The sequence below is a fragment of the Podarcis raffonei genome, chromosome 17 (assembly GCF_027172205.1).
Source record: "Podarcis raffonei isolate rPodRaf1 chromosome 17, rPodRaf1.pri, whole genome shotgun sequence".
NCBI classification, from domain to species: domain Eukaryota; kingdom Metazoa; phylum Chordata; class Lepidosauria; order Squamata; family Lacertidae; genus Podarcis; species Podarcis raffonei.
The window spans coordinates 16,039,105-16,064,164 of NC_070618.1; the positions used below are offsets into that span (position 1 = coordinate 16,039,105).

Sequence of the window (25,060 nt, forward strand, 5' to 3'; positions counted from 1 at the left end):
AGCACCTGTATCTCACTGGAGCCATCTTACTGCTTATATAATCGATTAAAATGTATGCCAAAAACACAACCACCTTTCCACATTATGTGCATTTTTCATCTTGTGTTGTGTAACTGGCATACAAATTATTGTGAGGTATTAAAAACACGCACAAGAAATGCTCTTAAAATACACTGGGTTTTCTTATATTTAATGTATGACATATCTTTTGCAAGCAAGCTCTTTGCTCTTACACCATCCTGGAGTCTGAAATGGTGCCTCTAGGGTTTTGTTCTTCACACGATCAGGCTGCCAGGGGTCATTTCTGTGAGAATAAAAAAAACAGCAGCAAAGGACTGTATAGATCAGCCCAGTGTTTCTTGTAAATACAAAATGGACAGTGGCTTGAAGTTTGGCAGTAATTTGGCCTTGTGGAAGCTATTGAGTGAGGAAGGGCATTTGTTGAGTGGCATTCTCATCCATAAATAAAACTCTGATGGCACTTCACTGGAAATATGGCAGAATGCATTAACCTGGTTCTTTATCCCAGCACACTGACATCTTAACAATGGATAAGAAATTAAAACAGAGGGGTGAGTGGGGGAAAGAACGGTCATCCAGTTAATTTGCCAGTGTTGGTGCCAACCATGACTAGGAAGTTGGACCTTGGACTCTTACAGTAAACGGGTCCAACGTGATCTCACAGATACTTTAAAAAAATATTCCATTCTATATCAAAAGTAGGCACATGCCTTTCTTTCCACAAAGAGAAGAGCAAGGGGGACACAGTATATTCTGCCTGCCTCGACAGTTTCTCTCTGGTCTTTGATGTAACGTTAGGCACAAGCCACAGCATCTTTCATTGGTGACTACAGAGGTCTGATTTGGGAATTTGGCTGTAGTTATGGAACAAGTGACATCACACTTGGGTCAGTTACTGTGGAAGGAACAAAAACATCTCATTTGTATTGCTTTAAAATGTACACAGTTAAATATGTATATTAAAAAAAAATACAGTAATACATTAATCTTGTGGTGTCGAATCAACTAGAAGGTATGTATGATGCGAGGATTTAGCAAATGAGATCTATAGATACAAATTTCACTGCAGAGTTATGTTGTAGACAAACGTCTCTCTCTCTCTCTCTCTCTCTCTCTCTCTCTAAATATGTAAATCCTACACTGTAGGGTTTTTTTCCCTTTATTTTTTTATTTTTGTAGTGGTAGAAAATGTTTTGAACACTTGTCCGTGAACATGAGCCGACAGTTTGTTACTGAGATCCTCAGAATGGCAAAAAATTTGCAATGCAAACAATTAGTACTGTATGCCAACTCTGCAAAAAAGCCCTAACACACACACACGCAGCCTCAAAACAAGAGGCTTTGCTGTACAACCTCAGATAGTCTTCCTGGTTTCCATGTACTGTTTGACACCGCGACGGCCGAGAGCCTCTAGCATGGCAATTCCTAGATACCAAGCTTGTTGGGTTGGTCAGAATGCCACAGGAGAGGGGGGCAGGGGAAGAATTAATAATTCTAGCAGCACACAACCATCAAATCATTTTCATATTGAACCTGCGTGGTCCCGGGACCTCCCCTTCCACAACCGCGCCATTGTTCTTACGGGGGACGTACTCGAGGTCAATGTTGGTTTTATGCTTGCCTTTCCCTCGGCTCCACACAAAAAGTAGTAAGAAACAAAATAAAACCACCCCGAGGAATGTGAAGCAGCCCATGGCTGTCGACACCAGTATTGTCTTAAGGTCCAGGGAAAATGTATTCATATTGGTTCCATTGGAACTGGTGTCATTGGAATCTGTCATGTACATAGGAGTCCTGTTGGCATAAAGGAAACGATCCGAGGCAAAGCCTTTGACGGTTAGGGTGGCTGACAAGGTGTCGTTCCCAGCAGCGTTGCTGGCCACACAAACATAGATCCCGCTGTCTTGATCTTGGGCAAACCGGATCTCCAGGGTGCCATCTCCCAGCACCGTAGCTCTCCCATTCGATTTGGCGGTGACCAGTCTCCGTCGCGGCGTCAGCCAGGCGACGGTGGGCTGAGGGTCGCCATCTGCACTGCACTGTAGCTGCACCGTTTGGCCTTCCTCGATCACCAGGTATTGCAGCTTCTTGTCGCGTATCCTGGGCTTCTTGCAGGTGAAGTAGAAAGAAAGGGCGGTGCTGTGGAAGTCTTTGAAGGGCCTCTCTTTGACGCTGTCCGGGCCGGCACACATTGGCTGCTGGCCCCCAAACTGCAGCGTGGGCTGCCTTTGTAAAATCCAAAGCAAGCGGCAGTCGCAAGCCAATGGGTTGTTGCTTATGCAGAGGATTTCCAGGGCTTTGGTGGAGTGGAACGCGTTCTCTTCAATGGTTTCCAACAGGTTTTGGGACACATTAAGCACCCGGAGGAACCGGAGTCCTTGGAATGCGTGGGGTTCGATGGTACGCAACTGGGCCCCAACTATGTGGAGCTCTTGGAGGCGCAACACATCGGCAAGCATGTCCGACTCAATGGTGCTGATGGGGTTGTAGGAGAGATTCAGGTGGGTCAAGTAAACCAGGTGCTTCAGGGCAGAGTAAGGGACAGTGGACAGGTTAGTATTGGTGATGGAGAGGGAGGTGAGGTTCAAGCCATATAGGCTGTTGATAGGGATCATGTCCAGCATAGGCCAATAGTCTATTTCTAGGTTTTTCAGGTGGAACAATCTCTTGAAGGCATATGCAGGCAGAAGGTTAATATTGAGATGTCTCAGGTGTAGACTGATGAGGTTGTGAAGGTGAGAAAGGGCTTCTGTTGGTACAGCTGTTAGGTTGCATTTTTCCAGAGTTAGCTGCTCCAAACTGAGCAGTCCGCTGAAGGCCCTGTGAGAGATATAAACCAGATCGTTATCCCCAACCTCGAGGGACTTGAGGTTGTGCAGATCCTGGAACATGTAGTCCAGCAGAATGACAATCTTGTTCTCACTGATATCTAGCTTTGTTAAGTTTGACAGCCCGGTGAAGACCCCTAAAGGGACCAGCTTCAGACGGTTCCCTTTCAGCCGCAAGGAGCGCAAGTTAAACAGATTGTTAAAGGCTCCAGGCTCGACGTTGGCAACGATGTTGTCGCTGAGATCTATCTCCTCCAGCAGAGGGAAAGCTGTGAACTCCTCCGGGTTGACACTTTTCAGCCTGTTCTTGCTAAGATCCAGGATTTTCGTCTCAATGGGGATGCCCTCGGGGATGGCAATCAGGCGCCTCCGGTGACAGCTGACAGACTTGTTCTGTGCTGAGCACTCACAGCGGGCCGGGCAGCCTATGGTGGAGCCCATGAAAATTAGCAACACAGCCAGACCTAGAAATGGCTGCCAGCATGATATGGCTGTGTGAAGCATGACTCCACTGATGTTGTCTAATCCTCCGTCACAGGCCTGCCAAGACAGAGGGGAAGAGAGAAGAAAACAAGAGAGTTAGCTTAGTTTAAGGAGAGTCTCACGCTAAGGCAAATCCCATTCATTTTCAGTTAAAACAACAGCAACAAAGCTTATGAACCTGTTTTCCCAAGCACATACACCCAATTTTCCCTTGTTCTCTTTTATTTATCCTCCCCCAATTTTATATATTTATTTAGTTTAAGTAAGTAGTACAGAAAAACAAAAACAAAACAACAACAACAACAAAAAAAGATTGAAAACAATCCAAAAATATTGAAAGCAAATATTACATATTTATCATATAATACTCTCCCCCGCACCCGCAGCTTCCCTCCGCCACAATTCAACTTCTTTGAATCTATTTCCACCTTTATCTTTGCACTCTCCAAATGTATCATTCTTTGTATTTCTATTATCTCTTCTCTTTTCCAAAGCATACATATACTTTACATTTTTATTCTAGGCATAATGCTTAATATGGATAAAAGATTGGATTATACTGGAGAAAACTAACATAATGCTTAATAAACATTATTTAGAACAAGTATGAATCATTTACTCCCTTGTTCTTTTTTAATGGCAATGGCACCCACTCGAGAGGTGCTGGAACTGAGTTCCACCGAGTTCCAGCTGAAAAAAAGCCCTGGTTTTCCTGAAGTTCAGGGATGCACCTAAATATTGGTTCTTCCATTTTCTCCACAACTGATGTCTGAACTGAACATGTGGACCAGAAAAGCCTTACATGGTCAGGTGACCTCCAGTTCTTATTGGGACTTCCATCTCTCATCAGGCTCAGCCAGGATGGCCAATGATCAGGAATGATGGGAGTTGTAGTCAAGTCCCAAGCAGGGGAAAGGATTAACAGTAGTTTACACCTCCCCCCCTTTCCCCCCTTTTTATTTTTTGTGTGTCGGCTGTTGACAAGTCAGGATTGTTGCTTATATTAATTCATAATGAACTGAGACTTTTTGCAATAAAATAATGCAAAGCAAAACAATGCTATGCATTCAAAAGCATGTCACATGTATTATCCTTTTAACAACCCTATAAGGTAGGTCAGTGTTATTTCCCCCATGTTACTGACCAGCATTGGAAATCAAGAAAGAATGGCTTGCCTAAAGCACCTTACTGAGTTCACAGCCTGAAGAAAGAAGAACGGCAGACAAAATTAATGGACTACACCGAATTGGATAAAATGACAGGAAGGATTTGAAACCTGTGGGACCAGAGGTTTACAGAAGATTGGAAGAAATATATGAATTATTTGAAGAGCAACTGTAATCAACAAATTACGCTAGTAGGACTACAAGAAGTTTTGTAGGGAGAAACATATGAAATATTGCAAAGAAGAGAAAGAAGAGAGATACTAGTTATGAGATTTAAAAGTAATAGTTAAAATAAGAAATGTAAATTGATGTGATTGATGGAAGTCAAAAAAACTGTATAAGATGTAAAAGCATGTTTAATTATTGTTGAAAATGATATGTTGAAAAACTAATAAAATATTTATTTTAAAAAAAGAGTTCACAGCAAAGGACAGATACGACCTGTATACTGGATTTCCTGATTCATTCACTGATTTTGCTCCCCCTTTTTTAAAGGCTGCCTGTCTGCTATGCAGCACTCAACAGAAGCTTGCAATGATTAAATATAAAGCAATGAATAGCACATTCAACATGAAGGCATTACATTATAATTATGCTTACAATTGAGAAAGTATAACAAAAATGTGATGGGTCATTTATTTCCTTGCCATATCCTTCCTTCCTCTTCCCATGCAGGCTCCTGCATGTGCAGAATTCTCCAACTTCTGACTTAACTGGCCCCTTCCACATGCATGCATTACTGCACATATACCCTCCAAGTGTCCCTATTTTCCAAGGACAGTCCCAGAATTACACAAGCCACCCCAGCTTCTGATTTGATCCAGGAATGTCCCTATTTCCCCCTCCGAGCTTGGGGATGAGGATGTGCTGGTGCTTGTCCTGAGTGGCAGCTGTGAGGGCAAATCCTGTTGCCTGCATATGGCTGCCACTGCCAACCTCCTCCCTTGACTATTAGATGTACCTTTGGGGGCAATTAATTTGGTATGTATTTATTATTGGTTGTTTATATGCAGGCCTGTTGTTTCAATCTCTGTATTGTATTTGAATGCAACGGATTGAATTTTATATTCTTTCCAGCTGATGAAGAATTAGTATTGAAACAGTTCATTATCCCGGAAGAACTGTTCTCTCTGCTGCTGTGCTCGGAACACCCTTTTGTAACGTCTGGAGCACCTACCATCTTACTTCTGTGTTGCTGTTCTCAGCAGCGGAGGAAGCAGCTCGGGTGCCAGGGGCAGGGCGAGCGGCCCATAGGGGCGGGGCGCACCATGGGGCCTCCAGAGTCTGCCTGCCTCCTCCCACTCAGCCGCCCTACAGCCGGGGGGTGGGCAGTGGGCGGATCATTTGGGCAGCGCGGAGCCTGCACACGCCTAAGTCACCGCATCTCTCCCTGGAGAGACGTGTGGCTCAGGTGCACTGCAGACCCCACAGTGAGTGCTGCCTGGCATTTTGTCACCCCCCCCTCAGTGGTGACACCCAGGGCGACCAGCACCCACGCACCCCCCCTTCCTCTGCCCTTGGCTGTTCCTATAGCTCCACTGTGCTCCAGCTCATTCTCGACAACATGTTAGATATGATATTTACTGTGGAAAGGCGTTCAGCCTCAATTTCAATGGTTCTTTATAGTGACATACCATTCTAATAATTCTGCTTATGGAATAATAATAATAATAATAATAATAATAATAATAATAATAATAATAATTTATTATTTATATCCTGCCCATCTGGCTGAGTTTCCCCAGCCACTCTGGGCGGGTCCCAATCGAGTGTTAAAAACAATACAGCATTAAATATTGAAAACTTCCCTAAACAGGGCTGCCTTCAGATATCTTTTAAAAATAGGATAGCTGCTTATTTCCTTGACATCTGATGGGAGGGCGGGCACCACTACCAAGAAGGCCCTCTGTCTGGTTCCCTGTAACCTCACTTCTCGCAATGAGGGAACCGCCAGAAGGCCCTCGGCGCTGGGTCTTGGTGCTAGTTACTTGACTCTTATTAGTTTGTGACTCCCTGCACATATCACATGTCTTCTGTTTATGAATTTTGAAACAGTTTGATAGTGTTACATAAATTTTGTCAATATATTATTAGCCTACATGTTGTTTGATGTTGTTCAGATTGTTCTGTTTTGCAACGCAGGGGAATTTTTATTTATTTTTTGGTTTATAACTTCCTCCCTTGGGCAGTCTGTAGTAGCTGGTGGAGAGCAGGTGAGGAAGAGGAGAAGTTGTCGCCACCAAGACGCAGCCTTGCATGATGTTCTGGCTCTGAGGGGCAGTCAGAGGGCAGGACCACCCTAGGCAGTAAGAAAGGGATAGCAGAGCACAAGAAGTCTGGATTTATTTATTTTTTAAAATGCTTTGTGTGTCCACATCTAATTTTGCCCCTTTCTAAAATTTATTTATTGGTGTGTGTTTTCCTTTTTGCAAATCTACCAAAGAATAAAATTAAATAAAATTGGGATTTAGGGATTTTCTCAAGATGATGGAGGGCCTGTGTCCTGTTGGTGTAGGGGTGATACCACTCATCCTTCTTCAGACAGGAAAAGCTCTGTGGGGCAGGGGATAAAAATGGGGGGTCAAGGAGGGTTATTTGGAGGGGAGTGAGAAATGTCCCTATATTCATCTGAGGAATTTTGGAGAGTATGCTGCATATGTGCATTATTATTATTATTATTATTATTATTATTATTATTATACACAGGTTATTAATATAAAAGATCACAAGGAAATCTAGCACGCAATTCAATCAATATTTGTCACTTAAAAGTATCCAGTTGACTTTAGGGCCACCACAATGGGATCACGGCATTGGCAAATGCTTACAAATACATTTTATGCAGGTATCATGTTGTGTGGGTAGCAGGTAGCAAGGGTATCATGAGGTCATCAGCCATTTTTGCAAGCACATGGGATAGAATAGTCTAGCATAAGGAGAGAAAGAGGGTTATAAATGGGGCTGAGAGAGAGAGAAAGACTCTCCTCCCTGAAAGAGAGGGGAGTGGTTGTGGGCGGGAGCCCGAGCACCGCCCAGCAGGGGGCGTTGCCCCCTGCCTCCAGCTCACCTGGCTGGCACTCACGCCCCCCCGATGGCCACCCAACCAGGTGCCGTGGAGGGGGCGTGTTCAGCAGCCTTTTGCTGCAGTGCCAGCCTCTCCCTGGCCTCATTCTTCATCAGCGTCCCATCGCAAGTCATCAGCTAGGAGAGTCATCACAGAGAAGAGCCATGAGGTTTGGAGTCGGGGGAGGGGTCTGGTTCCTTGCATGCCTTTTAACTTTAAGAGGCTTGCGTGCGCTCATTGCTTTACTGCTTTTAAAAACCCAGGCATCCAGGTTGGCCTTGCTGTGTCCTCTTTTCCGTGTAAAAACCTACATTTAACCTTCTATTTCCCCCCACTCCTGGTGCTTTTAATTTTTGGCCAGGATGCTTGTATGTTTTCCCCTCTATTGCCCTTGCCTGTCCACCTGCATGGCTGGTCTGGGTGACTGAGAGGGTTTGCCTTACATTTAATTTGTTGGCCAGGGTGCTTATGTGTTTTCCCCCTCCATTGTCCTTGAGAGCCTGTATGGGACAGCTAAATATTTCTGCATTGCTGGGGTTGGACTAGATGATCCCCAGGGCTCCTCCCCAATTTTAAGTCGTGCGTGTGTGTGTGCTTGCAGCGTGTGTTTGTGCCTGCCGTTTATTATTACTCTTCTAGTGTGGGTTTAATTTACCCTGCCACCCCTTCCATTGGTACCACTTAAATCGGGAGCCCACTGTAAAATTTAAAGGCTGCTGGGGCTTGGAATACATTGTGCACTTAAACCTCACCCCTCTTGGTTTCTCTAAGCCACCCCCCCTCCACTTGATGTTTGGGGGAAGAAATAAGGCAGGGCTTGGGGTGGACAATTCAGGATTTATGATCAGGGAACCATTCCTCAGCACTGCACGTTTAGAACCTTTGAAGGTGTGCCTTTGCCTGGTTCTTGTCATTGGCTGCATTGGCCAGTACAGGCTCCCTAAAGAAAACTGCTTTTGAAGTTCCAAGTTTTATTACGGCAAAAGCCAGTGACACTAAACACCACAAGAACTGCTTTTAAACAACAACAACAACAAAGGTTTCGGCTTATAATACCTTACTAAAAAGTCCAGGTTAACTCACGGTTTATATTTCAAACTTTTCCTTGACCCGCATCGTCATTTTACTCCCTCCACCCCCTCCTCCCTCCAAACTCCCCCCCACACACTTTCCTTCTCCTCCTTCCACCCCTCCTCCCTCCCTCCACCCCCCACCCTTTCAGGAAAGAGATACATCACATTAACCTTAAAAAAAAAAAAAAGATAAAAAAGAAAAAGAAAAAAGGTGTCTTTGGATTTCCCTTTGCCTGAGTCATCACAACAGGTTTTTCAACTGCTGGGCAGGCTTGATTGCTCGGCATTGTCTTTTAAGCACCTGGAAGTTCAGCAGCTCTAGTTGCATTGTCAGTTTAACTAACCAGCAGTTTGACCAATTGCTGTCTTTTGTCTATTTAAGCACCTTTATTTCCATCAACTGGTCTTGAGCCGACCTTGTGGGCAAAAAATTTACTTTCTTTGTTTGGCAAAGTTTCCTTTGTTTGGTGTAAGTTTAAGAGCAACCTCACCCCTCCTTTCCAGAGGGCCGCTGGTGTGGGCCTGGAATCTTATTGATTTCCTTTTCTCTTAAGGTGGCTGCAGCTTCTGAGCATCTCCTTGTAAGCAGTTATTTTCAATTCTGTTTGATTACTTGGCAATGCTTTGCGCCTAGATTTGCCTATCATTTAAAAGGGGCAACTTTTTATTGTAGGCAATTATCTTCTAATTCTGTTTGACTGCAGTTGGGGTTCCTTTGTGTATGGGATTGTTCCTTGGAGCCAGGTGCTAATATGTAGCTGAGCGCTGCTGCTTGAACTCTTGCTGGGTTGTGATTTAATAAATATAAATAAATACAAGCGGTGCAGTTAAGTGACGTATAGCTTGTTCATTTTGTCAGCAGTTACGTGGAGCGATTGATAATAGTAATTTCTACTCATAGCTATAAATCCATTGGCTATTAATTGAGATACTATCGATTAATGATTAATTCATCAACCGTGCGCTGAACTTTATTGATACACAATAATTGTACACTGACATTTAATTACAGTCAAGTTATTAATTGATTGGTGATATTAACACTAATTAAAAACAACAACAACAATAATAAAATAATAAAATAAAATAAAATAAATTTGAAAAATAAATAATAATAAATAATTATAATAAATAATTATAATTATAAAAAATAAAAAATTGTAATAATAATTAATATTAAAAATATAGATAAATAAATAAATAAATGAAAATTGAATTTAAAATAAAATAATATAAAATAATTAGTGACGAAATAAATAGTAGGCGCATTTTACTAGTACACAGAGCAGCTCATGGCGCCCAAGAGGAAGCGCACGGGTGCAGTACCAGCACACACTGCAGATGGCAACCGTCGTAATAATAAACCCAAACCCATTTCGCAGTTCCTCAATGCCTTCAGATCATTCATTGTTGACTATGAACAGCACTTTCTCCTAGCTATTCTTTAGTTCTATTTGCCTTGTGTTTCTTACTTCCTTGTTTCGCAAACCAGTGGCCAGCCTTTAAACTACCCAGGTGCAGGCCCAAGCCCTCAGACAGGAACGGCGGCTGTGCAAACTAGGTCTCAGGTTTGCTCGGCGACTTTCAGAAACGCATCGGGGCGCCTGCGTGGAGGCTGCCGGCCCGTATCAATAGCCTGGTTGCTTCCAGTTCTTCTAGTTCTTTGCAGAATAGGCAGCCCAGGGTCCAGCTTCCAGAATCAGGCACCTCATCAGCCGGTGATGATGAGTCAGAATGGCTTACGCCCTTTCTGGGGAGGCCGCCGCATCTGGCAGTTAGCCCGTATGTCGGGAAGAAGCCATCAGAGGTGTATCACACTGGAAAGCTGGACCTTAGAAAGGATTTAAAACGTAAGGTGTGCTGGTAATTCAATAAAGGGCAATGCCAAAGGCAGTCTTGTAAGTACCCGCACAAGTGTGAGAGATGTGCAGGGGCTCACCCAGCCACGGCGTGTTACTAAGGGAAGCGGCCCTTTCAGGGAGGTCAGGGCTTCCACCACTCTAGTTCCAGATGAGCCCCCGCAGCAGGGAACCATCGTTAAAGTCCTTCTGGGTCTAGCATTTTCTCCAATTTAGCTTTCTCCTCTCCTCAACCTCTTGTCTATCCATCCAGACAGAAGTGCAGCATCCTATCTTTGGAAGGGTTTCTCAGAGGGTTTCAGAATCCCGGTAGTGGCTCCTTAACCGTGAAGGACTCTCCTAATCAGAAGTCAGTAAGGGAAAGGACATTCGCCTCACCCCACGGGTAGCTAGCCCCACCCCTGGGTGCACACCACATGTGCCACTCCGGGTGCCAGAGCAGCTAGCTCCGCCTCTGGAGTCACACTATGGCATACAGCTAATTGGGATGAACCCAACAGGGCCGCCACTTAGCCCCTGCTTGGTCTCCAGGACAGAGGCACCCCTTCCCAGACCCATCCCCCTTTTTGTGATAATTAGGCAACCAAATGTATCATCCCATAACACCTCATACAGGAATTATTTTTTCCTGGGGAACCTGCCTTTTCCGCCCAGATCAACTACAAGAGCAAGACCACAGCTTTAACAAAATGACAGCACAAGCAGGAAGACACATGGGAGCAATGGTACTGCTTTGAAGTGTTCCAGATCCATTTCCTGTTCTCCCAATGAGCAGGGCAGCTGTGGACAAAATTGCAAAGAAGTACAATACTGATTTAGTCCTTAGTCCTAGAATCTAGTAAGCCTTTAAGCCCAACAGTCGGAATCGCATAATTTCAATGCTTTAACCATATTAGGGAACATGTATAGTTAGTAAACAAATTGCTAGTTTTGTGAGAAATAACACTTCACTGAAGTGGATAATGCTTTGGCCAAGAGCTCACCTTTGGGAATCTTCTAGAACATGTTGCATATGTAGCAGTTCTGTCTAGCTACAGTGAAACTGAAACCTGACATTTACAGTATCAGATAGAATTGTTCTGGAATGTCCTGGCTGTGTCTGTTGTACAACAGTTTTGGAAATCTGTAGGAGAGTATCCCACCAATCTCTTGTCATACTAACAATCTTGTTATCAACTAACAATCAAAAATGCTAAAATTCTAGCTACATTGGCAACAGGATGTTGGCTAGAAGCAACTGGTTTTCTGAAGCTAAAACGTACAATTTTGTTCTAGGAGTTACTTGATCACAATATAGAACTATTTGTTTATTCCTTATGAGTTTTACACATGATGAAAATGTATACTCAAGCAGATATTCTTATAATCACTGTACTATACTATGATACAGTGCATAATGAACATCCACATTCAGTTAGTCTGTGTGCCTCACGTACTTGGGCATAGAGCTGGACACAGTTGCCCAATCATCCCGCTTACCTAAGGAGAAGATTGACACCCTTAAGGAAATAATTCATACTACCCTTGCACTAACAAAAATCACCCTCAGACAGATACAATCCCTGTTAGGTCATTTCAATTTTGCTTGTAGAGTGGTTTTCCCCGCCTAGCCAGGCTTTCAGTGGGTCTCAAGCACCCACACCACAGGTTCCGTCTTCCAAAGACAGTTAAGGCCGACCTAGAGGTTTGGGTGACATTTTTGGAACACTACAATGGAGTATCCCTATGGCAGGATGTTCTTAACTTGTCCTCAGATTTTCAGGTCCATTCAGATGCGGCAGGGTCCCTGGGCTTTGGCTTGTATTTCAGGGACCGATGGGGCGCGCAACGTTGGCCAACGGGGTGGCAGGGCAAGGGCATCACGCGGGATCTCACTTTTCTCGAGTTTTTTCCAATAGTAGTGGCCGTGCATATCTGGACGGAGGAGTTTCGAAATCGCCGGGTGTGCTTCAGAACCGACAACCTGGCAGTGGTGAACATACTGGCGAGACAGTCATCCCGATCTGCAAGGGTCTCCTCCCTTCTGCGATGTCTCGCTTCCGGTCGCTGGCACCTGGAGCACAGCTGTTGCCCAAACCCTTTCCGGAGCACCTGTGGAACGTTGGAGACGCAAAGTGATTAAGGGAGTATTAGCGTCTGTCGCACCCTCCACTCTCAGGTCTTACAAGAGGGCCTGGTGCGATTTCTTGGGCTTCAGGTCTGGGACATCTGGGCTTTCGCCTAACGTGCCGCCCACCACTGACTACGTTCTGCAATACCTTTCACACCTCGATGACTTAGGACGTGCGCCTAAAACCTTAAAATACATGCCATTAGCTGCCATTAGCTTCTTCGCTAGGGCCACGTTCTCCTCCGATCCATGCAGTGACTTCCTGATCCGCAGAGCTATCGAGGGCTGGGGCAGGTTACGCGGGATCTCACCTTTCTAGAGTTCTTTCCAATAGTGGTGGCCGTTCACATCTGGACGGAAGAGTTTCGAGATCACCGCGTGTGCTTCAGGACCGACAACCTGGCGGTGGTGAACATTCTAGCCAGGCAGTCATCTCGGTCTGAGTGGGTCTCCTCCCTTCTGCGGGCGTTCGTCCTCCGGTGCCTTGAGTACAACATAATATTTTCAGCCAAATTCTTACCCGGAGCCAATAATGACATAGCCGATGCCTTGTCTCGATTTCAGATACCTCGCTTCCGGTCGCTTGCACCTGGAGCACAACTGTTGCCCGAACCCTTTCCGGAGTACCTGTGGAACGTTGGAGACGCAAAGTGATACAGGGAGTATTAGCGTCCGTGGCACCTTCCACTCTCAGGTCCTACAAGAAGGCCTGGTGTGATTTCCTTGGTTTCAGGTCTGGGTTATCTGGGCTCTCACATAACGTACCTCCTACCACTGACGATGTCTTGCAGTACCTTTCCCATCTCGATGATCTGGGACGTGCTCCTAAACCTTAAAGATTCACGTAGCCGCCATCAGCTTCTTTTCAAAAGCTACATTTGCTCATGACCCGTGTAGTGACTTCTTGATCCGTAGAGCCATTGAGGGTTGGGGCAGGTTGCAACCTCCCAGGGCCGAGAGCCGTAAGCCGATTTCTTACGGGTTGTTATCTCAGATACGCATAAAACTCAGGTCAATTTGCTGGTCCAGGTTCGAGGCACGTCTCTTTTCCGCAGCATACGCTATCGCCTTTTTTTGGTGCGCTCGGAGTTGGTGAGGTGGTGTTTGAAGTTGGTGCACGAGGTTCAACACGCGGCCTCCTGTGCGAGGACGTGCAGTTGTCCGAAACTACCGTGACAGTGCGTCTACGTCAGTCCAAGACTGATCAGGCGGGTAAGGGTGTCCTAGTTAAGCTCACGGCGTCGGCACAGCAGGGCCCATGCCCGGTAAAGGACACTAGGAGGTACCTCTACCTCAGACCGCCCGGCCCGGGTCCGTTTCTGGTCCACGAAGATGGGCCACCCTTGTTGAGGCACCAATTCACCAGAGTGCTTCGCAAGGCTATTGAGGCTTGTGGTCTATCCTCCCAGGAGTACGCTGCGCACTCCTTTAGAATTGGCGCCGCAACCACGGCTGCGCACCTGGGGTTACCGGCGGACAGGATCAAAGAGATGGGCCGGTGGAAATCCAATGCTTATAAGTCTTATATTCGCTAGTATGCGACCTGCCGCTTTACCCTACTTACCCGCCTTTTCTTTCTGTCTTTTACCCCCAGTTATGCTCAGAAGAAGCGTGTGGATTTGCGGCCACAGTATAGTTCATTGGGCCCGCGTACAAGCGGTGAGATGCGGTCTTGCATCCAATCTTGGCCTTCCACATGGTGTTTGAGTTTCCTGGTTTTCGAGAAGAGGCATGCGTTGGGAGGAGCTGATGCCATTGCTGTGGGAGAAAGTAGCCAAGTTCGGCCCTCCCGACATCCTTGTGATTCATTTGGGGGAGAATGACCTTGCTAACAGAAGGAGTGTGGACTTGTTGTGGAGCATAAAAAGAGACTTGAATGCATTTGCAGCCTTGTGTCCCAGAACGACGGTGTTCTGGTCCTCCTTCCTGAAAAGAACTGTTTGGCGCGGTGCGCAAAGCTGTATGGCCATTGAAAGAACCAGGAAACTCGTAAACCGGGCGGTAGCCCGTTGAGTGCGCTTTATGTATGGCCAAGTCATTTATCATGACCGTATCCGGATCGGCGACCAAGCTTTATACCGGAATGACGGTGTCCACCTATCGGATTTGGGGAACGACATTTAGTTAGCTAGTGTCATCAAAAGTATCTGGGATTGGTTGCAGCTTTGAGGGTATTGGCGGCGAGCCTTTGGCTCGGGTGGCGGTTAGGCATTGGAATAATGTGTTGTGTGTCGAAGTGCTAGGTGTGGCCATCGCCTATGCCTTCAATTTTTAGGGGTATTCCGTTAAAGGAATCTGGCGGTCGTGTATTCTGTCCGATGCCTGCTTGGCGGGAGGCCATGGCACGACCCTCGGTGACAGCAGGGGTGAGCCTATAGTTGGATTAGCATCAACAGGCTCCACCTACCCACTTGTTTCAATCCAATGCCTAAGCCAATACCTTTTCATTGCTGTAATCAATAAAGTTGTGGCCTTTTCTAGCCCATCAACCTTATATCACTTGTCCTTGTGTCTTCATTTCACTTCGCGGGGGTCGGGTCCTCGAACCACAAAGACTCTCCTCCCTGAAAGAGAGGGGAGTGGTTGTGGGCGGGAGCCCGAGCACCGCCCAGCAGGGGGCGTTGCCCCCTGCCTCCAGCTCACCTGGCTGGCACTCACGCCCCCCCGATGGCCACCCAACCAGGTGCCGTGGAGGGGGCGTGTTCAGCAGCCTTTTGCTGCAGTGCCAGCCTCTCCCTGGCCTCATTCTTCATCAGCGTCCCATCGCAAGTCACCCACCCTCCACTCCCTTTTAGTTAGGGCTTAGGTCATTGGCCTTGCTATGGACCTTAGGTTGGTCGCCCTGGTTGCCCGGGGGGCCTGGTAGGAGTTTTTCCATTTGGCATTAGGCTTTTTGGTTTTTTCGCCTACCTCGTAGCAATCGTCACAACTTTTGTGGTATTGGTGGGTAGGTTAGGCATTGGAATAATGTGTTGTGTGTCGAAGTGCTAGGTGTGGCCATCGCCTATGCCTTCAATTTTTAGGGGTATTCCGTTAAAGGAATCTGGCGGTCGTGTATTCTGTCCGATGCCTGCTTGGCGGGAGGCCATGGCACGACCCTCGGTGACAGCAGGGGTGAGCCTATAGTTGGATTAGCATCAACAGGCTCCACCTACTGGTGAATAAACCCACTTGTTTCGATCCAATGCCTAAGCCAATACCTTTTCATTGCTGTAATCAATAAAGTTGTGGCCTTTTCTAGCCCATCAACCTTATATCACTTGTCCTTGTGTCTTCATTTCACTTCGCGGGGGTCGGGTCCTCGAACCACAAAATGAAAGCTAAGTGAGTGAGTACTTCTGACCCAATGAGCTCTAGTTGTGTCAACTGAAGACAAAGCTTTTGAGGAACTGTCTCGACAACGCTGCCCATTTCATCGGGGAAACTTTGTCCTGGGCTGGCCAGGAAAGGCGTAGAACTCGCTTCTGCCTGAAACTTGGTGGACTGGCCATCCCCCTTTGCCCAAAGGGTAACTTTGGTTGCAGTGAGCCATCTTTGAAGGGCAATTATATCCCATTATGGTGTAAAGTGCCTCTCATAACTGCGGGAACATGACTCAACCTTGACTTGTCCAGCTGTTTGAGTCTCCTCTTGGGCATCTTCTAAGACGAGGCTAATAATGTGTGGCAGGTTGTGTGGTGGCACTCTGATGTAGCCTGGGAACGTGAATGAAGCCTCCTCTTTGTTATGTGACCCTGTGAGATTTCAGCACTGTCTGAGAAGAACAGACTGCTGAGACTCATTTAAGCCCCCCTTCCTTTCTTCAGCTAAAGCTTTGGAAGCCAAAGAATTGCTACCGGTGTCCAGCTGTGTCAAAAACTCACCAAGCTAAACTTCACTTCATTAGGAATTAAGTTACCACTGAAAACCTATCAGGCCCTGTGATTTGGGGCTTCTGATGAAAGGAGCTTTCAGCCACTCTGATCATTACTTTCGGAACGCAGCCTGAGAGGGTAGCGCTTTCGTACTGATATTCCTTCCGTGCAGGGAATTCATTTCCTATCTCATCCATCTAATATATGAAGCCGAAAGTAAACAGGTTCAGAGGAAGACGAGCACACCCCACCCCCTGGAGCGCTCATTTTAGTTGCAAAAGTGTGAAAAGCTTGACTGCAGATATCTACAGTACATTACACCACCGCCAACAAAAGAACTCTCCTAAGTAGTGTGAAGTCGATGATAAAAGATGACAGGAAGGAGTTCTTTACTGTAGCTAGTTTGGGTTAAAAGCGGGGAATTAATGCTTACCCTGGTTCCTAACAGTAATGAGCACAGGCTTGCAACCAAGAAAATAGATAATTGGGGCTGTAATCCTAACCCTGTTTACGCAGGAGTAAGTCCCCTCTGAATTCAGTAGGACTTATCTCTGAATAGATGTAGTTAGGGTTACTCTGTAAAAGGGTTTTTTTGAGGGCTATAACTAACTAAATCATTGCATGCACAGAACTGTGAGGACACTGGAATGTCTGTCTCTTGTCTCCCTGTGCCCCCCCCCAATCTGCTCTGGATTTTCCCCAAATGCAGGGGTGTATTGGGGTCAGGGGAAGATGCATTGTGCTTGTGGAAGTCAGACTCAACGAAGTTTGATTCTACTTAGTCCTTTATGGGATTGTGGTTTATCCCATGCCTTGGGGCAGAGATGGGGATCATTCACATCTTTTGTTCAATTACCAGCTCCCTTCATCCTTGGTGGCTTTAGCTTGAAGAAGAGGGGGATTAGATAACTATTTTCAAGTGAATGAATTTGTCTTAAGGAATATAGGGATCACTGGTTCTTCGTGACTGTTGGCATCAAGATGAGTTTTTATTATTAAAAAACCCTATCAGTTCTACTTGCAACTCAAAAAGTTGGCTTGCCTGTTTGTTTCATGAAATTTATACACCGCTTGGTAATTAAAAACCTCAGTGTGGTTTAGGGTAGATGTTAGAAACAGCTTTCTTCTTAAGCATACATGATGGGAACCAAGAGTACATGATGGAATCTTCATCACCGGAAGTCTCTTAACAGCAGGTTAAGAAACATTTTGTTGAGTCAGTTTAGGGGAATTTCATTCTTGAGGGAAAAGGATTCAATAGAGGCACAGAGACCTTCTCCAGCACAGTTCATCTATCAAGTGCACCATCTCAATCCTTGATCACTTATTGATGACTCATAGATGAATGAATGAATTTCCTCCACTCAAAAGTATTGCGTAGGAGGGATTCTGAAGATATAGGAGATGTGTCCATTGATGGACTGTGGCAATTTAAACTGCATGGGCACAGAAGATCCTGACTAGCTTTCTGCTAGTTTTGAATCTAAGGAGACCCTGTAAAGGAGGAAAGGTTTACCTGGTCCATTAATAATTGTAGCTTCAGGTGAGATCCTACTTAGGGCAGAGCACTCAAATTTATGACTGCCCCTCCACAAGCTCCAACTCTAGGTTTGGGGGCATAGGGGTGTGGTTTCATCTGTCCCATTTTCCAGGCCAACATAACAACAACTTCCTATTTTTCTTTTTCTTTTAAAGAAAAAGAAAAGAGAAAAAGAAAAGAAGAAGAATTGGATTGATTTCTCTACTTTTATTCTTAGCATGAAGGAGGGGTACAGTGTACAGTCCTGCTCATTGAGGGAAACTATTGTTGGGATCTATGAACACATAAAAAGACTGCTTGCATGTTTCCTTTATGAGTATCAGTTATTTTTACAATTGTAAGTCAGTGTGGGAAACAGCTGGAGATGGAATGTAGGATTTAATAAAAGCATTTAATGTGAAATTCCTAGCACTGCAGAATCCTTTGTCTCTCCTTGTTTCTCCTGCTGACCATCTCAATCGCAGTTGGGTGCCCCACCCCATCCCATTTCTGTGTTGTTAAGAGAGATGGCTACTGTCCCCCACAAACTGACTGGTGCAAGTACATAAAATATAAGGAGAAGATCCTAAACCCTCTTTGTAAAAACTTTACAATATAATGCCATAAGATATATACTCTCATTTTGACTGCTGTTCAATATTTCATTGTTTGGCTTTGCAGAGATATTGAGAATCCTTTCAGCTCCTCTGTATACATATGCATTATTTTTATACTGAACATCAGTGTGGGAAACAGCAGGAGTCGGAATACGGGAAATGTGTACTAGCAATGACTATTTTGTTTGTTCTTCGTTGCTGCACTAATTAACACCATTTGACTAAATTAACTGGAAAAACCACAAACCAGTAGGAGGCCTGAGAATACAGTTTTTAAAAAGCAAATGGATCAGAGTGGGAGGTTTGGGGAAATATTGGCTGCAGGTAAAAAGTTGAGAAAGGAACAATCTGAGGCACTTATGAATAGGAGGGGCTGGTTGCTGTTGGCAGGAAAGGAGAAGTTAGGATGTGGAAGATGGCAGATTTATGGCTGGGGGCAGAACACTGAAATAAACTATTAATAAAATAAAAATAAAAAGCAGAGATATGCACAGAACTTTGGCCCATGCACACTGTCAGGTCTCTCTTCCTTTTGTGATGCACCTGAATGAAACGTGAAAGTCTCCAATTCCATGTGAACTAGGAGACTAAGGTGACCAGGTTCAGAACCATAAGGCTTTCAAATCATGGACTGAAGTGGGCTTTGGTTTCCTCAGACAAGGGTGGCGCTGTGGTCTAAACCACTGAGCCTAGGGCTTGCTGATTGGAAGGTCGGCGGTTTGAATCCCTGCAACAGAATGAGCTCCCGTTGCTCTGTCTCAGCTCCTGCCATCCTAGCTGTTTGAAAGCATGTCAAAGTGCAAGTAGATAAATACTGTAGGTATCGCTGTGGTGGGAAGGTAAACAGCATTTCCATGCACTCTGGTTTCCATCACAGGTGTCCTGTTGCGCCAGAAGCGGTTTAGTCATGCTGGCCACATGACCCAGAAAGCTGCATGCAGACAAACACTGGCTCCCTTGGCCTGAAAGCGAGATGAGTGCCGCAACCCCATAGTCACCTTTGACTGGACTTAACCGTCCAGGGATCCTTTACCTTTGAGGTTTCCTGGTGCAGATGACATAGGAAACTATGGTTAATTGCAAACTTCTGCATTTCAGGTACACTGTGAAGGGAGAAGGGCATGAGTGAATGGGCAAAAGGCATGTGTGTAATTTGGCATATTAAGCTAAGATATACTAAGTAATAGCTTTGTTGTTGTTTATTCGTTTAGTCATGTCCAACTCTTTGTGACCCCATGGACCAGAGCATGCCAGGCACTCCTGTCTTCAACTGCCTCCTGCAGTTTGGTCAAACTCATGTTGGTAGCTTCGAGAACACTGTCCAACCATCTCGTCCTCTGTCGTCCCCTTCTCCTTGTGCCCTCCATCTTTCCCAACATCAGGGTCTTTTCCAGGGAGTCTTCTCTTCTCATGAGGTGGCCAAAGTATTGGAGCCTCAGCTTCACGATCTGTCCTTCCAGTGAGCACTCAGGGCTGATTTCCTTCAGAATGGAGAGGTTTGATCTTCTTGCAGTCCATGGGACTCTCAAGCGTCTCCTCCAGCACCATAATTCAAAAGCATCAATTCTTCGGTGATCAGCCTTCTTTATGGTCCAGCTCTCACTTAATTAATTATTATTAAGTAATAGCTACCATAACCCAATAGCCCTGGAAAGACTGAGTTTAAATTGAGTTGTTATTTGTCTGCATGACTGTTTGTATAGCACCATGAATGGGAGATGACACGCATGAGCTCCTAAGCTAACCTGCTGTTGAACAGGGGAAAGACCAAATAAATATATTGACACTGAATATGATTTTTTTTGAGATACCTGAGAGTAATTCTAAGTAATATTTAAAATATGAACGTCCAAAGAAAATATGGATATCCAAAATTGTCCTTTGTGCTAGTTGTCTGCCAATGGCTACTGCTCATGCTGGTTATTTTCATCCTCCTGGTTCAGAGGCAATATCACTGGTACCCAACACCATTGCCTTCATGTTCTGCTTTTGCGTATTTGTTGGCTATTGTGGAAAACAGGGTGATGGAGAAGGTGGACCTTTGGTTTGATCCAGCAATGCAGTCCTTATATTGTTAAGTATATATTGGGGTTGGTCCCTATGTGTTTCATTAATGATCCCTATGCCTGAATACCTTCAATGAAATACTTTACTGCTAACCTGGATGCTTTTTGTCCATCCCTACGGCAATATAACACAAACATTTTGAATCCAGGACCACCCATGTAAACTTGCTGTACCTTCCAGGCTCTGTTGGATTTGCAACCAACATAGGTCAGGAATATTAATGTGCTTGCATCTCACTGTGAAAAGCGAGGATCTCCATGTGTCCTACTTTATAAAGGGCAATCCTCTATTAGAAGATGTCCAGTCCAAGTCCAAATTAGAGATAAAGAAGCACAGGAAGGGAGATCAGGGCCATTAAGTTTCCCAACAACATTTAACATTTAACACCTGGATAACAGTCTGAGTAGGTGTACAGGTGAAATGTGTTGTATTTCTATTCATATTTTAATAATTATTTATACATTTGCATATATACCGGTACATTTTTTGTCAGTCTGTCTCCCCTTCTGTCCTTTATTCAGCACCCTAAGATTTGGCCAGATCCTACCCTATCCTGTTATAGTGTGTGTGTGTGTATTTGCAATTCCGAATTACTTATTTTTAGGAAAGCTTTTTCCTCCCCTTTAATAGATCTGCAGGGAAATATGTGTACATTAAGAGGTATGCTCTGTTGGTTTGCCTGTGTTACAGGCTAGTAGGAAGGGTGTACATTAACGTTTATAGATGCTATGATTTGCCAAACCGTTAAAAATAAAGGCTAAGTTCTACCATGGAGGGCAATTTTAGTTTAGGGCATTTGAAGTTGAAGCAAATTAAAAGCAATAAATCACCTCTAATGCTAAGGCAGGCATTTTAGCACTTACGAAAGTCATTCTGCTTATGAACATTTAGCAAGACTATTACAGGAAAGCAGCGACTCCTAGAAGATATATATGTGAAACAGTGCCACATACCCATGCATGGCTGATTTTGGTTGGTTGGGGGAAAAGAAAATGAAGCAGTACATAAGAACATAGGAAACTGCCTTATAGTGAGCCAGATCAGGGGTCCAGTAATATTGTCCACATTGATTGGCAATGACTATTCAGCATTTCAGACAAGGGTCTCTCCTAGCCTACCCAGACACATTCTCTCCCTGAAATCCTTATGAGGAGCAGCTGAAAGAGCTGGGTATGTTTAGCCTGGAAAAGGGGAGATTGAGAGGAGCTAGAATAGCCATCTTCAACTATCTCAAGGGATGTCACACGGGAGAGGGAGCAAGCTTGTTTTCTCTTGCTCTGGAGAGTAGGACTTGAACCAATGGCCTCAAGTTACAAGAAAGGAGATTTCAACTAAACATCAGGAAGAACTTTCTGGCAAATAAAATAATTGTTTAGTAGCACCTTAGAGACCAACTAAGTTTGTTCTGGGTATCAGCTTTCATGTGCATGCACACTTCTTCAGATACACTGAAACAGAAGTCACCAGACCCTTTTATATAGTGGGAGGATGCGGTTTTTCTCAGAAGCGCAGTAGGAGATGGGTTATTGATTCAATGGGTCTGGTAAACCTGTTGATGACTGTTAAAGACTGCAGTTAGTCCTACAGGAAAAAGCAAGGGATAGTATGCAGATGACCAAAAATAGCTTTAGCATATGTAATGGGACAAGAATCCAATATCTCTATTCAGACCAGGTCTCTCCATAGTTTTCAGTTTAGTAATAAGTTGTAATTCAGCAACTTCTCTTTCAAGTCTATTTCTGAAATTCTTTTGTAATAAGATAGCTGCTTTGAGATCCTGTATTGAATGTCCTGGGAGATTGAAGTGTTCTCCTACTGGCTTCTCTGTCTTGTGATTCCTGATGTCAGATTTATGTCCTTATCCTTTGGCGTAGGGTTTGGTCTGCTTGTCCAATACAGAGACCTGAAGGGCACTGCTGGCATTTGATGGCATACACAATGTTAGAAGATGAGCAATTAAATAGGCCTGAGATGGTATGTTTGATGTTGTTGGGTCCAGTGATGGAATTGTTGGGGTGTATGTGACATTACATATGCTAAAGCTATTTCTGGTCATCTGCATACTATCCCTTGCTTTTTCCTGTAGGACTAATTGCAGTCGTTAACAGTCATCAACAGATTTACCATACCCATTGAATCAATCACCCATCTCCTACTACCCTCCTGAGAAAAACCCCACCCTCCCACTGTATATAAGGGTCTGGTAACTTCTGTTTCAGTGTATCTGAAGAAGTGTGTATGCACACGAAAGCTCATACCCAGCACAAACTTAGTTGGTCTCTAAGGTGCTACTGGACAATTTTTATTTTTTTTATTTCGACTGCGTCAGACCAACACGGCTATCTACCTGAATCTAGAACTTTCTGGCAGTAAGAGCTGTTCAATAGTAGAATTTTCTTCCTGGGAGGTGGTGGGCTCTCCTTCTTCAGAGGTTTTTAAGCAGAGGTTGAATGGCCATTTGTCATGGATGCTTTAGGTAAGATTCCTGCATTGCAGGGGGTTGGACTAGATGACCTTTGGGGTCCCTTCCAACTCTAAAATTCTATGATTCTATGAATAAATGAAACGGCTGCAGTAACTCCCATCAGTTTTAAAAATGGCTTTGTTATGCGGCATGGCTGGGCTGGTGTTTGAGAAATGCAAAGCTGCACAGGGCCTGCAAAACTGGTGTGACTTTTTTTGGATTCTGGCCATCAATGCCATCAGCTATGTGGATTCTCTCCCCCTCACCCCCAAACCTGGACAAGCATGTTAGCAGCTGTTCTGTCAGTAAGTCTGTGTAGCAATTCTATCAGTCAAGGCAAAACACACGCTCACTAGGGACACCCTTCCTTTGAACTGTCAAAGCAGAACCTCTTGTGTATTTCACAGGAAGAAAGCTGTTGACCTCCCCTCTGGGCGCTGCTGACTGTATCACACTGGGGAAAGTTGGAGAGCATGTGAAACTGTCACCGTCCCATTTGTTTTCTGGTTCATGCATTAAGATCTGGCACAGCATTGCACATTTATGAAGTCCTTAACAGACTGCACAAATAGTTAACGGGCACAAAAGCATTTCTGAAATTATCTGTGGATGCTTGGAAGTTGAAGAATTTAAACGCCAGCTTGCTCACCTCCAGCAGACCTACAAATCACAGGGGCGCTTGAGCGATGGTGTCAGTGTCCTGATTGTTCCAAACTTGTGACCTACCAAACTGGATGCAACCCATCAGACATGCATTACGGCCTGGCAGGTGTTTAACAAGTTTCACTCCATATTTCACCATCTTTCTTTGACAGGCAGTAAAATGAGGAGATTTGTTGATGCCCTGGAGCAGATCACAACCCAAGGTTAGTGGGCTGGGTTTGGCTTGGCAGGTCACAAAGTTGTTCAGGCCTGCTTCAAATAAATTGCTTCTTCCCATTGGGTGAGTGCTTAGCTAACTGTGGAGCTGGAGTACACAAATGAGGTCAATCAATTGCTATACCCTTTCACATTGGCAGGATTCCCCCTTAAAGGGGGTGGAGGTCCTTAATTTGTTTAGTTCTGAAAATGCTGAACAACATAGCTCCCATTTTCCTTTTGGCTATCCTGAAACTGCCCCAAATTGATTTTTTTTAATGCTTTCCTTTTTCTCAACATTCCCAGTGCTGGAGTTGTTGATAAGAATTCAAATGGGACTTGGGCCTCTGTAGGGACCTTCAGAGGATATTATAAAAATAACAACTTAAAAGAAGAAGAAGAGTTTGGATTTGATATCCCGCTTTATCACTACCTGAAGGAGTCTCAAAGTGGCTAACAATCTCCTTTCCCTTCCTCCCCCATAACAAACACTCTGTGAAGTGAGTGGGGCTGAGAGACTTCAAAGAAGTGTGACTAGCCCAAGGTCACTCAGCAGCTGCAATGTGGAGGAGCAGAGAAGCGAACCCAGTTCACCAGATTACGAGTCTACTGCTCTTAACCACTACACCACACTGGCTCTCCTGGCTCTAAAAGACCAAGATCAGCTGAATCCAGACTCTCAAAACCTGGCAGATCTTGGGTTTGGATTGCACTGTAAGTGCATTTAGTTGAATGTGCTTTGAAGTCTCCTTGTGGCTGTGAGGTTTCCTGATTTTCCTAGAGTCACAGGATTGTACAGTGGTACCTTGAGTTGCAATAACCTCAGGTTACAAACACTGCTAACCCAGAAGTAGTACCTCAGGTTAATAATTTTACCTCAGGATGAGAACAGAAATTGTGCGGCGGCAGCAGGAGACCCCATTAGCTAAAGTAGTACCTCAGGTTAAGAACGGTTTCAGGTTAAGACCGGACCTCCGGAACGTATTAAATTCATAACCAGAGGTACCACTGTACAGCTGAAAGGGACCTCAACCAGGGCCAAGGCCTTTTTGGCTTTGGCCCCAGCCTGGTGGAATA

General features: G+C 44.9%; 1 protein-coding gene across 3 annotated transcripts in view; it reads right to left on the reverse strand.

The window, feature by feature from the left end:
- Positions 1-1,126: 1,126 nt before the first annotated feature.
- LINGO2 (leucine rich repeat and Ig domain containing 2) overlaps positions 1,127-25,060 on the reverse strand; it is a 537,786-nt gene continuing 513,852 nt past the window's right edge. For all 3 annotated transcript variants that reach the window (XM_053370513.1, XM_053370515.1, XM_053370516.1), the window contains one exon: positions 1,127-3,389. In XM_053370513.1, coding sequence (XP_053226488.1) covers positions 1,533-3,353 — 1,821 coding nt within the window. In that variant the 5' untranslated portion in view covers positions 3,354-3,389 and the 3' untranslated portion in view covers positions 1,127-1,532. The remainder of the gene's footprint in view (positions 3,390-25,060) is intronic.